We start from the raw sequence: 13,962 nt of genomic DNA on the forward strand, positions 1-13,962 counted from the left end.
CTCTTTGTCAATGGCTCCTGCTTGACTGCAAGCAGTAACCACCCCTTCCTCTCCACCGATGTGTCCCCTGCACCTAGCACAGCACCTATGGAATAAATAAATGTCAGGTAGGCCCTGGCTGAGGAATCTGGGCTGTAAGGAAGAGCAGCCTCACCTGGGAGGAGGAGTATAGAGCTGTGCTTGAAACTGTCTCTTTTCCTTAGGAAACAATCCAGATGAACACAGTCTTTGATGGAGAAGCCGCAGACCCAGGTAATTACATGGCAGTGCCGCCTATCAGTGGGCTCTTCATAGTCCAGGCTGATAGAGTCATGGAGGACCCTATCAGATGTCCTGCTCTTCACTCAAGTCTGTCAATCCACTTGGTTGCGGTCCTACACAATGCTGACTCTTCCAGGCTTCCCTGTAACATGAGATCAGCTCAAAGCAGAGCTGGCTGGCTGATGTTCAAGCATATGATCACGTGTGAGGCTTCAGAAGGTTTCCACCTAGAGGCTCCCCCTCAAGGACCATGCCTCTCTCTAGCCTCCCTTTCCTGAATCACAAACCAACTCAGGGAATTTGTGAATTTAATAACCCACTTTTTTTCCTGCTTACTGGGACTCCATCTCCCCCCACTCTCGTCCCCACTCCTTCCATCCTTTCTGAACACTTCTAACACCATCCTGTTGGTAATGAGAGATATGGAGAAATGGCAAGCTTGGCTTCTTTTTTCCCTTGATCAGGGCCAAGAATTCCTTCTTGGTCGGCAAGATGAACATAAGGTAAAGCTGGCCTCCAGAGCTCTCATCACCCCCATGAAATCAGCTCCAAATTTAGCTCCTTCACACACATCCCTTCACTTACAAAGGCTCAATTATAGACGTGAATAAAGGGAAGGAAACCAAATTCAGGAGGCAAGTGTGTTGGCTTCCTGCCACCCTCACATGTGAACGGCTCGGCTTGGTCCTCCTCGGAAGGAGGATGGCTCCTCTCCAGGGAAGGCTGCTGCGGCTGCTGGAATTAAATTTCCCTCTATTATTAGGTACTTGTTACCATAATGCGCCCACATTAGCATAAGTGCTGGTGGGATCCTCTGCCTGAGAGGCCACTCGTGCTGCAGGAGCAGGGGCATGCTGGAAACTAGATCTTCTGGGGCAAAAGCCAGGAAGGGCCGAGGCTGTTCTCCTACGTCTGTGTGTTTGAGAGAAGGAAAAAGGAAGAAATGAGCCAACTGGACTAATGTGAACAAACACCAATTAGCATCTGCTGGCTCCGACATGATAAAAATGGCTCCCTTGCATCATCTCAACAGGGGCCAGATCTGTGGGTCTGTGTCTGTAAATCTCTGCTGCTGCTGCTACTGCTAAGAAGCTTCAGTCATGCCCGACTCTGTGCGACCCCATAGACAGCAGCCCACCAGGCTCCTCTGTCCATGGGATTCTCCAGGCAAGAATATTAGAGGGGCTTGCCATGTCCTTCTCCAGGGGATTTTCCCGACCCAGGGATAGAACCCAGGGCTCCTGTACTGCATGCAGATTCTTTACCATCTAAGCCACTGAGGAAGAGACTCTCTTAAACCTTTCTTTCCAGGGAAGCATTGAGATCTGCTACCCGTGTGGTCAGAGCCACGCAGCTCAGCTCTTGGAAAGGGCAGGCTGGTGAAGATTGTCTGTGTTTTTCACAAGCCTGCTTTCCTTCTTTCTAGCTGGGGGTGAGATGAGAGCTGAGTGCAGGGGGGGAGCAGAGAAGCACTTGGATTCCTTTGTTTATATATTGGATGTGTATTTCTTTTTCCCCCTAGTTACTGGGGCAATATATGAATTCAACTCAAAAACTGGAGCCAGAAAGTGGAAAAACTCCTTAAACCAAATGCCAAAATGGAAAGAGTCCAGCCCCCAGGGAGGTGCTCCAAGAAGACCTGTCCCTCGGGAAGGGACCAGGCCACCAAGGAGCACCCACAAGGAAGGAGATGGTCTGAGCAGCAAAGTCCAGGCTGAGGATGCAGGCCTGGGGCCCAGGAGCCAGGACAGCATGCCGAGCACCCCAAAGAACAGAAACCCAGCCTTCACGAGAGGGGCATCCCCCAAACCGCACCCAGAGAAGTGAACTGGGCAATGCAGCGAGAGAACTTGACTGTCTGGATGCTGCTTCACCTTACGTTCTTCGAGGGCAGGGGGGGAGGCAGAAAATGTAGGGGATCCAGGGTCCCAGAAGGAATGTTTGACAAACTTTAAACAGAAATGGATTTGATCCCAGAGTTGCCTGTTTCTGAAATGGCCCAGGAGTGGTTTTGCTCAATTATCTGTACCTCTGATCAGCTGGACTGTTAACTTAAATGTGGACTTGTGTTTCTTCTTCATGTTGACTCTAGGAAGCCCCATTCCATTCCATTCGCCCTTAGGAAGCACAGGAAACCTGCTGCCTAAATTCCAAGGGCTCCCCTCTCATCTGGTTCCACCTTTTTTTTTTCCTGCCTTAATTTTAGTGTCTCCCAGATTTCTTCACTGATAAATACAGTTCAACACCATTGTAAGTCACATCTAATCTTTTTCTAAAGAGGCAGAGCAGTGGGGGGAAAAAAAAGATGAATAAATAATAAGTTGTTCATCTGGAAAGAAGAAAACACACTAGATACCTTTAATTCTTTCTCATTAAGGTAAAACTGATAATGCAATAAAGCGCACAGATCTAAGGCACTCAGCTTGATACCATGTAGACTCCTGCCAGAGGCAACCACTATTCGGGTCTTTATTGTCATAAATTACTTTTGCCTTTTTGGAATTTCCTATAAATGGGATTACACAGAACACACTCTTTTGTGTCTGGCTCCTTTTACTAAGCATCATGTCTGTGTGTAACCATCCAGGTCTCTTCACTGTATATCATATCCCATTGAGGGAATCTACCACATGTCATTTATCCATCCCACATTTAGGTGGCTGCTCCCAGTTTTTGTTTTTGTTTTTGTTTTTTACTATTAGAGGTTACAGCACAGTGAACTTCCTTTTCCACATCTTTCGGTAGCACAAACACTTGTTTCTTCTGAGCCTATTCCTAGGAGTGGGAGGGCCAGAGCCATTGCTGGAATCTGAGAAGTCTGAAGTTGGTAGCTCCAGTTTACACTTCCACCAGCAATGATGGAGGGCCCTGATTGCTTTCCTCCCTGGTCAACACTTGGTGGTGTCAGTCCTTTTCATTTTAGCCATCCTGGTGAAAATTCCTCTTGAAATAAAGCTACTCTTTTTTGCAAAGCTAAAACAACATCAACCCTGAAACCTGCCTGCCCAGCTCTCTCTCTACCTCCTCTTGAGGGAGACCATAGGACTCAGAGTAGAGACATAACGGGAAGCCCTAGCCATTCATACAGCTGAGACATTCACTGTGGGCACAAGCAATGACCCTAACATAGGCCTTCCTGTGACGGAACAGGAAACGGAAATTTTCACTGTGTGCCTGGTAGAGGCCGAGCAATCCTCACCTTCACTCCACGTCCTGCTCCTTAGCTGCTGTGACCACAAGAAAGGACTAGATGAGAGTCCACTGGAGCAGTACCCACTTTCCCAGTTGGGGTGTCAGATGAGAACTCCCTCAGGCCCAGGATGGCCTGTACAAGGCAGCGAGGATCCACCTTGCAAATGCAGAACTTGGGAGGGAGCAGCTGCACTGTTTATTGTGTGCCTGCTGTCGTTGGTGTGACTTCTCAAGAAAAAGAAACATTTAGAAAATGCCCCGTCCTGGCCTAGAGCAAGTGTGATTTATTAATAGGGGTTGGTTGCCAGGGAACTCCCTTGAATAGGTTTAAATTTTGCAAAGAAGGCAGAGCTGCTCATTTGTGGAGGTTAAAGTGGGTGAAGTGGCTGATTACGCATTTAAGACTCGGAGCCCCCGAGTAAAAGGCCTTCCTCAGAAGCTCTCAGCCTCAATGTAAGTAAAATGAAGCTCCGAAAAGGCTGAAGGGGGTGCCTGATAACTGTTTACGAGCCCATTAAGGATGATTAAAAGGAGGGTGGTGAACAGCTGTTCTCCCTTCTCCTGTGATGACAGGGCAGGAGGGGATGTGCTTCTCAGACAGAAAGAGAGATTTAGGTTAGGCACAGGGAGGGACCTCTCGAAGCCCAGGGTCTGCTTGAAGAATCATTTCTTTCCCTGTTGATGGGCAGGAAGAGTTGATTGTCTTCCAAGCCCCAAGATGTGAACACTGAGGAGCCCAAGACATGGGTCAGGAGTGGTATCAGGAAACTTCTGCCAAGAGAAACTGCCTTTTTCTTTTGCATATTGGACTATTTGATTGGGGGCATCAGAAGTCTCAGGTCCAGGGCTAGGTCATTTAAACCAGGTTTGAAAAATAAATTATCTGAGTAAAATCAAGCCAGGGACCATTGAGAACCATGTATAACTTCTCTCACATTTCTCTCCCAAGGACTTAATCATATATAAATTTATTGTATCTAATGTTGACTTGCCTGATTCTGAGTCATTAAAAATTAAAGCAAACATGTTCAGAGATCAGGCCACAGAAGGATCCACAGAAATCATGGTGAATTCTGAAGCTGGAGATTTCCCTCGTGCTCAGTAGGAAGCGGGGTCTGCATCGCTGTCCCCTTTTGTTCAGAGCATGTGTGAAGAAAAACTGGGCAATGATGCTTACGCTCCTTATAGCCCTCTCTCATGTCTGTGGGAGAAGGCCATGGCACCCCATTCCAGTACTCTTGCCTGGAAAATCCCATGGACAGAAGAGCCTGGTAGGCTGCAGTCCATGGGGTCTCGAAGAGTCGGACACGACTGAGCGACTTCACTTTCACTTTTCCCTTTCATGCACTGGAGAAGGAAATGGCAACCCACTCCAGTGTTCTTGCCTGGAGAATCCCAGGGACAGCGGAGCCTGGTGGGCTTCCATCTATGGGGTCGCACAGAGTCCGACACGACTGAAGCGACGCAGCAGCAGCATGTCTGTAGGGAGAAGGAAATGGCAACCCACTCCCGTACTCTTGCCTGGAAAATCCCACGGATGGAGAAGCGTGGTAGGCTACAGTCGATGGGGTCGCAAAGAGTCAGACACGACTGAACGACTTCACTTTACGTCTGTAGATCTATCGTTTGCCTTTTTGTGTAATGTGTTTTGTAATGGCTGAGAAAATTAAAGCAACCAAATGAGTGAATCTAGAAAATGATGGCTATTGAAACTTGGCATTTCTCATTTCAAACTTAATGTGTGTGTTTACACCTCCCATTCATTCAATAAATGTTTACGGAGCAAATACTGTGTGCCAGGTGTTGACTCATTGTCAACACAGCAGCCCCAGGGCCCTGCCCTTGCAGAGCTTACACTCTGCCTGCTGTGGCTGCAGGCAGCCTGCTGTGATGCATCCTCAAAGATTCTATTTGCACTCCCATCCTGGTCTGTTTCTTGGTTCCTTGAGTGTTCTATTTGAAAGATAAATTAACCCAAGCCTGGAATTTCCTTTTTGTTAGAAAATATATTTCAGAATCATTTAAATATTAAAAAAAAAAATTAATGTGGGGACTTGTCTGGTGGTCTAGCGGTTAAGATTTCGCATTCCCAATGCAGGGGACACAGGTTCAATCCCTGGTTAGGAAATTAAGATCCTGCATGTTGCTCAGCTTGGCCAAAAAAAAAAATTTCATAGGGAGCCTTTATTAGAAAATACTTGAGATGCCCAAGGAGGGGCCCCAGTCTTGGGTTATCTGAACAGCGTACTGCTTATAACCTCTGGATGGCAGCTCTGAGTCAGGTGTGACTTCCTTATGTGGAGGATGGACGTATCCTGAGGCCAGGAAAAGGTCAGTCACAGGATGGAGTGGGGAATGGGGGGTAGACTCATCACTGAGACCCCACTACATGTATGGAAGGTGAGATGTGGCTCCTGCTCAAAGGACTAACCCAACTGAGATGATAACTAGCTCTTTGAAAAGACAGCAGCCACCCTGCAGGCACTGCACGTTAAATAAATGAGTTTTGTGGGTAGTGGGTGTGGGAGAAAGCAGATGGGGCCACAGCACTCTGAAAGTGTGAGGGACGACCTGGACACTGAAGGACTGTTAGAGCTAGCTGTGAGTCCACAGTGGGAGAGAAGAGAACGTTGAGCGAAGGCTAAAGCATTCAGAACCTTGGTTGTCAATCAATTTTCATCCAGTGCTTGTCCTGTGTCACCTGGGATGAATAACCACAGCCAATATAGAGCCTTCTGGAGGCGTGGCAAGTATTCAACAAACATTTGTAAAACTGAATAGAATTAAGCAAGTTGACAGTTGGTTCCCGACCCAAGTCATGTAGCAGAGTACCACTTCTCTAACTAGATTTACACAAACATGATGGTGATCAACAAACAGTTACTGAGTGCTGATTAGGTCTGAGGCACTGTTCTAGGCTCCAGGAAGAGAGCAGTAAATAAAACAACATTCCTAATGTTTACATTCTAGTGAGGGATGATGATGCTGTGAAAGTACTGCACTCAATATGCCAGCAAATTTGGAAAACTCAGCAGTGGCCACAGGACTGGAAAAGGTCAGTTTTCATTCCAATCCCAAAGAAAGGCAATGCCAAAGAATGCTCAAACTACCGCACAATTGTACTCATCTCACACGCTAGTAAAGCAATGCTCAAAATTCTCCAAGCCAGGCTTCAGCAATACGTGAACCATGAACTTCCAGGTGTTCAAGCTGGTTTTAGAAAAGGCAGAGGAATCAGAGATCAAATTGCCAACATCTGCTGGATCACTGATAAAGCAAGAGAGTTCCAGAAAAATATCTATTTCTGCTTTATTGACTATGCCAAAGCCTTTGACTGTGTGGATCACAAGAAACTGTGGAAAATTCTGAAAGAGATGGGAATACCAGACCACCTGACCTGCCTCTTGAGAAACCTGTATGCAGGTCAGGAAGCAACAGTTAGAACTGGACATGGAACAACAGACTGGTTCCAAATAGGAAAAGGAGTCCGTCAAGGCTGTATATTGTCACCCTGCTTATTTAACTTATATGCAGAGTACATCATGAGAAACGCTGGGGTGGAAGAAATACAAGCTGGAATCAAGATTGCTGGGAGAAATATCAATAACCTCAGCTATGCAGATGACACCACCCTTATGGCAGAAAGTGAAGAAGAACTAAAGAGCCTCTTGATGAAAGTGAAAGATGAGAGTGAAAAAGTTGGCTTAAAGCTCAACATTCAGAAAACTAAGATCATGGCATCTGGTCCCATCACTTCATGGCAGATAGATGAGAAAACAGTGGAAACAGTGGCTGACTATATTTTTCTGGCCTCCAAAATCACTACAGATGGTGATTGCAGCCATGAAATTATAAGACGCTTGCTCCTTGGAAGGAAAGTTATGACCAACCTAGACAGCATATTAAAAAGCAGAGACATTACCTTGTCAACAAAGGTCCATCTAGTCAAGGCTATGGTTTTTCCAGTAGTCATGTATGGATGCAAGAGTTGGACTATAACGAAAGCTGAGCGCCGCAGAATTGATGCTTTTGAACTGTGAGAGAAGACTCTTGAGAGTTCCTTGGACTGCAAGGAGATCCAATCAGTCCATCCTAAGGAAAATCAGTCCCGGGTGTTCATTGGAAGCACTGATGTTGAAGCTGAAACTCCAATATTTTGGCTGCCTGATGCGAAGAGCTGACTCATTTGGAAAGACCCTGATGTTGGGAAAGATTGAAGGAAGGAGGAGAAAGGGACGACAGAGGATGAGATGGCTGGATGGCATCACTGGCTCAATGGACATAAGTTTGGGTAAACTCCAGGAGTTGGTGATGGACAGGGAGGCCTGGCGTGCTTTGGTTCATGGGGTTGCAAAGAGTTGGACATGACTGAGCGACTGTTGAGGGATAAGAGACTGAATATTCAAATGGACGATGGCCCAACCATATATAAAAATAGAACTTGGGCCCATGCAACCTGCAGGAACCTGCCCAGGAAACCAACCCCCTTATCTACAATAAACAGCCTGGGAAGCCAGCCTGCCATAAGTCAGACTTGCAGGAAGCTGAATGGCTGTCTCTAGTAACAATCCAGGAAGCTAAACAATAACTTCTGTAACAATCAGCCCCAAATGGCCAGGACTTGATTAATAACAGTCAGATTCCCTAATTTTTATCTCCACTTCTAACTTAGGACCAGCCAGAGAAAACTAAATGTACACCATAGCATGTACTCCCTCCAGTGAGCTCACTGACAGCTTCCCCAGGCTGACAGCCTCCAATAAGGGCACCCTGAGCCTTCCCTTTGTTCCACTACAAAGCTTTCCCATCCCTCTGCCCGCCTTTGAGTCTCTGCCAAAACAAGAGTGATGGTGGCTGACTTGCTTACTATAGTAAGGTACAAATAAATATGCTTTGCTTTTCTCATATAGTTAAGTGAAGTCGCTCAGTCGTGTCCGACTCTTTGCGACCCCGTGGACTGTAGCCTACCAGGCTCCTCTGTCCATGGGATTCTCCAGGCAAGAGTACTGGAGCAGGTTGCCATTTCCTTCTCCAGGGGATCTTCCCAACCCAGGGATTGAACCCAGGTCTCATATAGTTAGCCTTTATTTATTTCCATAGAAATGATAGATAAACAGGTTATACACATGTACATATATATCATATGTATTCATATCTCATATGTATGCACATATCATAGGTATATATATCCTTTATGTATAAATATATGATATTTTAATGGTGGTAAAAGCTATTGAGAACTATGAACAAGGTCAGGGTTATGAAGGGTGGGCATGGCTGCTTTAAATAGTGTGGTCAAAGAAGGCCCCATGGTTAGGTGAGAGGCAAAGAGTCATGCAGGTAACTGCTAAGAGACCCCAGGCAGAGAGCGCAAAGGGAAAACCAGGTTGAGGATTAGCTGGAGGAACAATGATGAACACCAGGACCGGAGGAAACGCCTTTGCACAGGTGTGTGTGGGAAAGTGGGAGCATATCTGGGGGTGGGGTTGGGGATGTGTAGTCTGTGGAGTGTATGATGAGGCAGTGAGGGAGGAGATGCTCATCATGTAGGGCTTTGTAAACCATGGTAGAGTTTGGCTTTTACTCTGAATGTGATGAGGAAACATGGCAGGGTTAGGAGTGCAACATATTTTCTGTTTTAAATCCTCTCTCAGAGTGCTGATTTGAGAATTCACTTGAGGGAGGCAGGGAGCAGGGGTGGAAGTAGAGAGGCCAATGAGGTGGCTTTTGGATTAATCCAGGTATTAGATGGCAGTGGCTTGGTTCAGGGTGGTGGGCACATGGAAACCTTGAAGAACCTTTTGGAAGGAGTGCTTCAGCTGTGAAAGAAGCCCTGAGTTCCCCTGGGCCAATTCCCATCTTAAATATAGGTGCCCTTGTGGGGTCTAGCCACTCCCTCAGTGGAAGCTTCCAAATACAGTTATTTCACATAACACCAAACAATGCTTCCTGAATGCAACTGCCCCCTGACCAGGCTGTGAAACCCACTGTTATTGCTGTCTGGAGTGGTGATGGTGGTGGTGGTGGTGGTGGGTGTGTGTGTGTACACACGAACACACTATGAGAGAGAAGCCCTTAGAGTTTCTATGTATTGAACTGAACCCTGTCAAGATTCCAAACAGGCTTCATAGAAGCAGAGCAAACAGACTTGGATGGCATTTTCTCGGTCTGAACTCAGTGCCCTGCTATGGAAAAGGTCGCAGGTACCTTATTCATCCAAGCCATGTGTTAGATTAGCTCACAATCTAAAAAAGTACAGTTCTGATTAAAAGCCTTTTACCAGGAGACCTGAGTTGTACAAAAAAACTGTGGCCTGTGACTTCCAAGAAAGTCTAAAGTCTTAGCAAATCAGTTTAGAAGGAAATAGGGAGGTGAGTGTGTGCTGGAAAACTGGAGCCTCAAGATGGGAGTTTTGGAGACAGTCACTACTTAAAATGGTATCTCCTACCATTCCTGTGAGTGTGAACCTTAGTTATCAGTCCTGATTTGGGGTTTGGAGAACATGATCCTTGCAAGTGTTAAGCATGCTTGTGAGCTTTGCAGTTTTCTTGTGTGGTGCCTGCTAAGTGAGGCAGGCCCAGTGCTTAGACGAGAGCATCCTGCTGCCCATGTGGGGCCCCAGTGCACTCAGAAGGCTTGTGATTCCTACAGGGTCCAGAAACAATCTGTGGCTGAGGGAGGGAAGCTGGTTAATCTGATTTAGAGATGAGGCTCACAAGAGCTCCTCCATTCCCTGTACTGCCCATCTCATCTGTTCTTCCACAGTCAGAACACCCTCAAAATGATATGCTAAGCTGTCTTTTTTATTTGGTAACAATTTTATTGGTTTTGTGATTTAATTCACATACCAATAAATTCAGTGGTTTTCAAGTATATTCACAGAGTTGTGAAACCATCACCACTATCTAACTCTCCAAGCTCTAACACCCACTAACCTACTGTCTGTCTCTATGGCTATTTCGTATGAATAGAAAACATATCATATATGTCCTTTTGTATTATCTGGCTTATTTCACTTTGCATGTTTTCAAGAATTATCTATGTTGTAGCAGATATCAGCGCTGTATTTCTTTTTATGGCTGAATAATGCTCTGTTGCATGAGTATACCACGTTTTATTTATCTACTCATCAACTAATGGACATTTGGGTTATTTCCACCTTGTGGCTATCATGAATAATGTGCACTGGATATTAGTGTACAAGTTCTTGTATGGACACACTCTGTAATTTCTCTTGGTTACATACCTAGGAGTGGAAATGCTAAGTCATATGATATTTCTATATTGATCTTTTTGAGAATCCATGATACTCTTTTTCAAAGTCCTTGCACTATTTTACGTTCTCACCAGCAATCCACTAGGCGGTCACAAACTTTTGAAATAAACAAATGTTTTAAAATGTTTTATCACATCCTTCGGCCCAGGATGCGATAGTGTCAGCCCTTCCCAGACACTGTCAAGCTCTGGCATGAGGAGGTAGTCCATGGTCTGGAGTGCTGGTTGACCTCACTGAACTTCCTCTGCACCTGAGCAGTCTGCAGACAGGTCTGGACAAACCTCTGGATTGCAATTGTGTGTCTAACATAGGCTGGGTACACTAGTTACATGAACTCCAAACCCTCAGAGCCCTCTGAGGATAGCCTGGTTAGCTGCATTTTAATGAGAAAGCTGAGGGGTGGAGAGATAAGGGACCTTGCCCAGAGGTCACAGAGCCAGGACACCAACCTGGGTGTGCCTCCTCAGAGCCTATGCTGAAGGGCTCAGTTATGTCCTTCGATTTGTGTTCTGGTGTGGAAAGGTGTCAGATAACTGAACCCTCAGACGGATCCTCTGACCAAGTAGCTCTTCCCTGAAAGCCCAAGGCTTCTCACAGCTGCAGAAATCAACCCTCACACAGGCAGCATCACTACCAGCTTCTGGACCAGCAGACGTACTCTGAGAGCATCCTCTCCCATCTGGCTTGAGCTGGGATCTGAAATAGCCACTCGCCTCCTGCAGCCCTGCAAGCCCAGCGCATGCAGCTTTGGGCTGTGTGAAAGGCATGGTCTATTCTTTTCTTGGTTCTACACACATTCCCTACCAGTCAGCTGCTCAACAAAAGCAGTCTCATCTTGGTTATGAGTCTTCAAGTGCTTTCCAAAGACGTTAAATCAAGATATGGTTCACTCAGAAACAGCCTCCTCCTCCCCAAGGCGAAGGGGCAGCAGTTATGTATGTTGGTCAGCAGGGGCTCTTTTTGCCACTTGGCTTCCTCTGAGTGGTCCAGAAACCACCTCCAATACACTGGCTCCTCTCTTTACAACTTCCCCAAAGCTTTTCAGAGTATGAGGCCACAGGGCCTACAGAGAGCAGCCACAGGGCTCCCACAGTCAGGATTCCGCCTTCCCACAAAAACCCACAAGAGCAGTGTGGTTGCTGGAAACCAGGACAGCCCTACCAAACCTGAAGGAGGGAGTGGCCAACTCCACTCATGAGTGGCCTTTTCCTTGAAGACCACAGGACAGTGACCAGGGCATTTTTCCAAGCAAACTATGGTTATTGATGAAGACATCTCCCAGCTAGACTCAGAACAACTTTATCACTGTTGACTTAAGTACAGAGAGGGTTAGAATCTCTGAATAAATACCCCTGGATTTTGTTCCCTTAACACACCATCTTGCCACAGGTTCCAGAGAATGTTTGTTTGAGTGTATGCTGATGTGTCTAAGTGTCCGTATAATAATAATTAAAATCACTTTGCGTTTATAGAATGCTTATAATGTGCAACATCTCATGGAGTCCTTTGTATTTAAAATGTTTTTTAATATGACGCATCTGGAGGTACTCTCTCACTTACCTATGAAGAATTGAGGATCAGAAAGGGTGAGTTACCTCCCAGAGGTTTCAGAGCTAGAAAGTGGCAGAGGCAGGTGGAGTCTGAAAGTAGGTGTGGCTTCTAAGTGCCTTCATGCTGGACCAGGGTCTGGAATTCTGCTTAGCCTCCTGTTGCTCCCACCCCAACACTGTCTTAATCTTGGAGTTGTTTAGAAGAAGGGGCAAGGCTGAGTGTAGAATCAGAAGGGGAAGGTGAGGACAGAATGTACAAGCTAGTTTTTGCTGGAGCTTGTTTGGATGTCTTGAAATTCACCAGGGCTTGGACCATTCTTCCAGGATGGGGCCCTTCCCATGGAGCAACTGAGGGCTCATTAGTGTCACTGAGGACCAGGTGAGAAAGATAAAAAGGGACGTGAAGAGGCAAAAAGGGAGGGGGACAACAGGGCTGAAGCAAAGGATGAAGAGCAGAGAGAGAGGAGAGGTGGCTGGTGGCCTGAAGACCCTTGCCTGGGAGCCCCCTGCCTGGGGAGCTGGTAGAGCAAGCACAGCCTTCGTTCTCTCGCACAGGGCCAACAAAGGGCAGCTGAATCACAGGATTTCTCAGGAAATAAAAATTCCTAGCACACCCCTGGGGCCTCGGGTAGAAAAACTGACAACGTGTTGATTGAAAACAGACCCAGCTGAAATGTGCCCGCAGCGTGAGGCCGCGTTCTCAAAGGTTCACAGCGACACCTAGTGGTCTCTGTGGGCACCTGCCACCTCCGTGGAAACGATGAGGCCTGTGGTCTGGTGAAGAGAGTATTCTGGGTCTAGAGCAGAAACGTCCTCTTTTCCCTAGCTGTCAAAGACCATATTTTGCTTTGTGGAATACGTCAGTATTCTGAGAGGAACTCCACGCGTTCCCAGGAGCCAAAGACTGGACTTCCTGCTTCAGTCAGTTATGTATATTCAATTGACTGCAGCGGCTAGATTTTCTGATGTGGTCATTATTTATTCTGGTTTAATTATTCTCATCTATTAACTCTAACTGAATGTATTTAATGGCATTACCTTTACATAAATGAATTCACCAATTCCAGACATTTCTTTGTTAGATCACGTGTTGGGAAAATATAATGACTATGCTTCTACATTAGGTCAAAGACCTTGGCTTCCATCATCACCCTGATCAATAAGTCTGCTTAAAAATGAAAACTAAGCATCTCTTTCTGAATAATGGCACTTGAACATTTTCATCCCCTTCCTTGCTTCCCTTCACACCATTTGAGCTTTGGCTAATTTACTTGTCTGAAGGCTCCCTGGGGGCAGAGTATGTCCAGTGTTAGTACAATACCTGGGACATAGTTAATGCTCAAAAACTCTCTCTTAATTGAATGACTTCAGCTCCTGATCAGGCAATGGAAGGCACAGGATGGAGGTCAGATAATCCAATTTCCTGGCAAGTGCTGCTATAGGATTCTAGACTCCAGGGGGAATTTATCAGGCCAAGAAGACCCTTGCCTGGCAACTCAGCTTCTTGTCAATGGCTGGGGATGGTCTGTGGTTAAATAGTAGCCCAGGGTGGCACATGTAGAGCTCTGTGAAAAGGCCTATTAAATTTCTATGGGCTGGCACTCTTGGGAGGGCTCCATGAGGCCATGTTTCACTGGGATCATCAAGAGACCCACTGAAGGCTTTCATTTTGATGAAGAAACC

The 13,962-nt window shown here is 46.3% G+C and overlaps 1 protein-coding gene and 1 long non-coding RNA gene across 2 annotated transcripts in view; one reads left to right on the plus strand and one right to left on the minus strand.

Moving 5' to 3' along the window:
• CDHR3 (cadherin related family member 3) overlaps window positions 1-2,789 on the plus strand; it is a 45,761-nt gene extending 42,972 nt beyond the window's left edge. Inside the window, exons 16-17 of the mRNA XM_081535907.1 lie at window positions 204-252; window positions 1,784-2,789. Of these exons, the coding sequence (XP_081392033.1) occupies window positions 204-252; window positions 1,784-2,088 (354 nt within the window). The 3' untranslated portion in view covers window positions 2,089-2,789. The remainder of the gene's footprint in view (window positions 1-203; window positions 253-1,783) is intronic.
• The window catches only part of LOC145524154 (uncharacterized), a 44,995-nt gene that overhangs the window by 10,200 nt on the left and 20,833 nt on the right, over window positions 1-13,962 (minus strand). The window lies entirely within an intron of this gene.

Source organism: Giraffa tippelskirchi, chromosome 10, assembly GCF_054371585.1.
Source record: "Giraffa tippelskirchi isolate mGirTip1 chromosome 10, T2T-mGirTip1v1.2.pri, whole genome shotgun sequence".
NCBI classification, from domain to species: domain Eukaryota; kingdom Metazoa; phylum Chordata; class Mammalia; order Artiodactyla; family Giraffidae; genus Giraffa; species Giraffa tippelskirchi.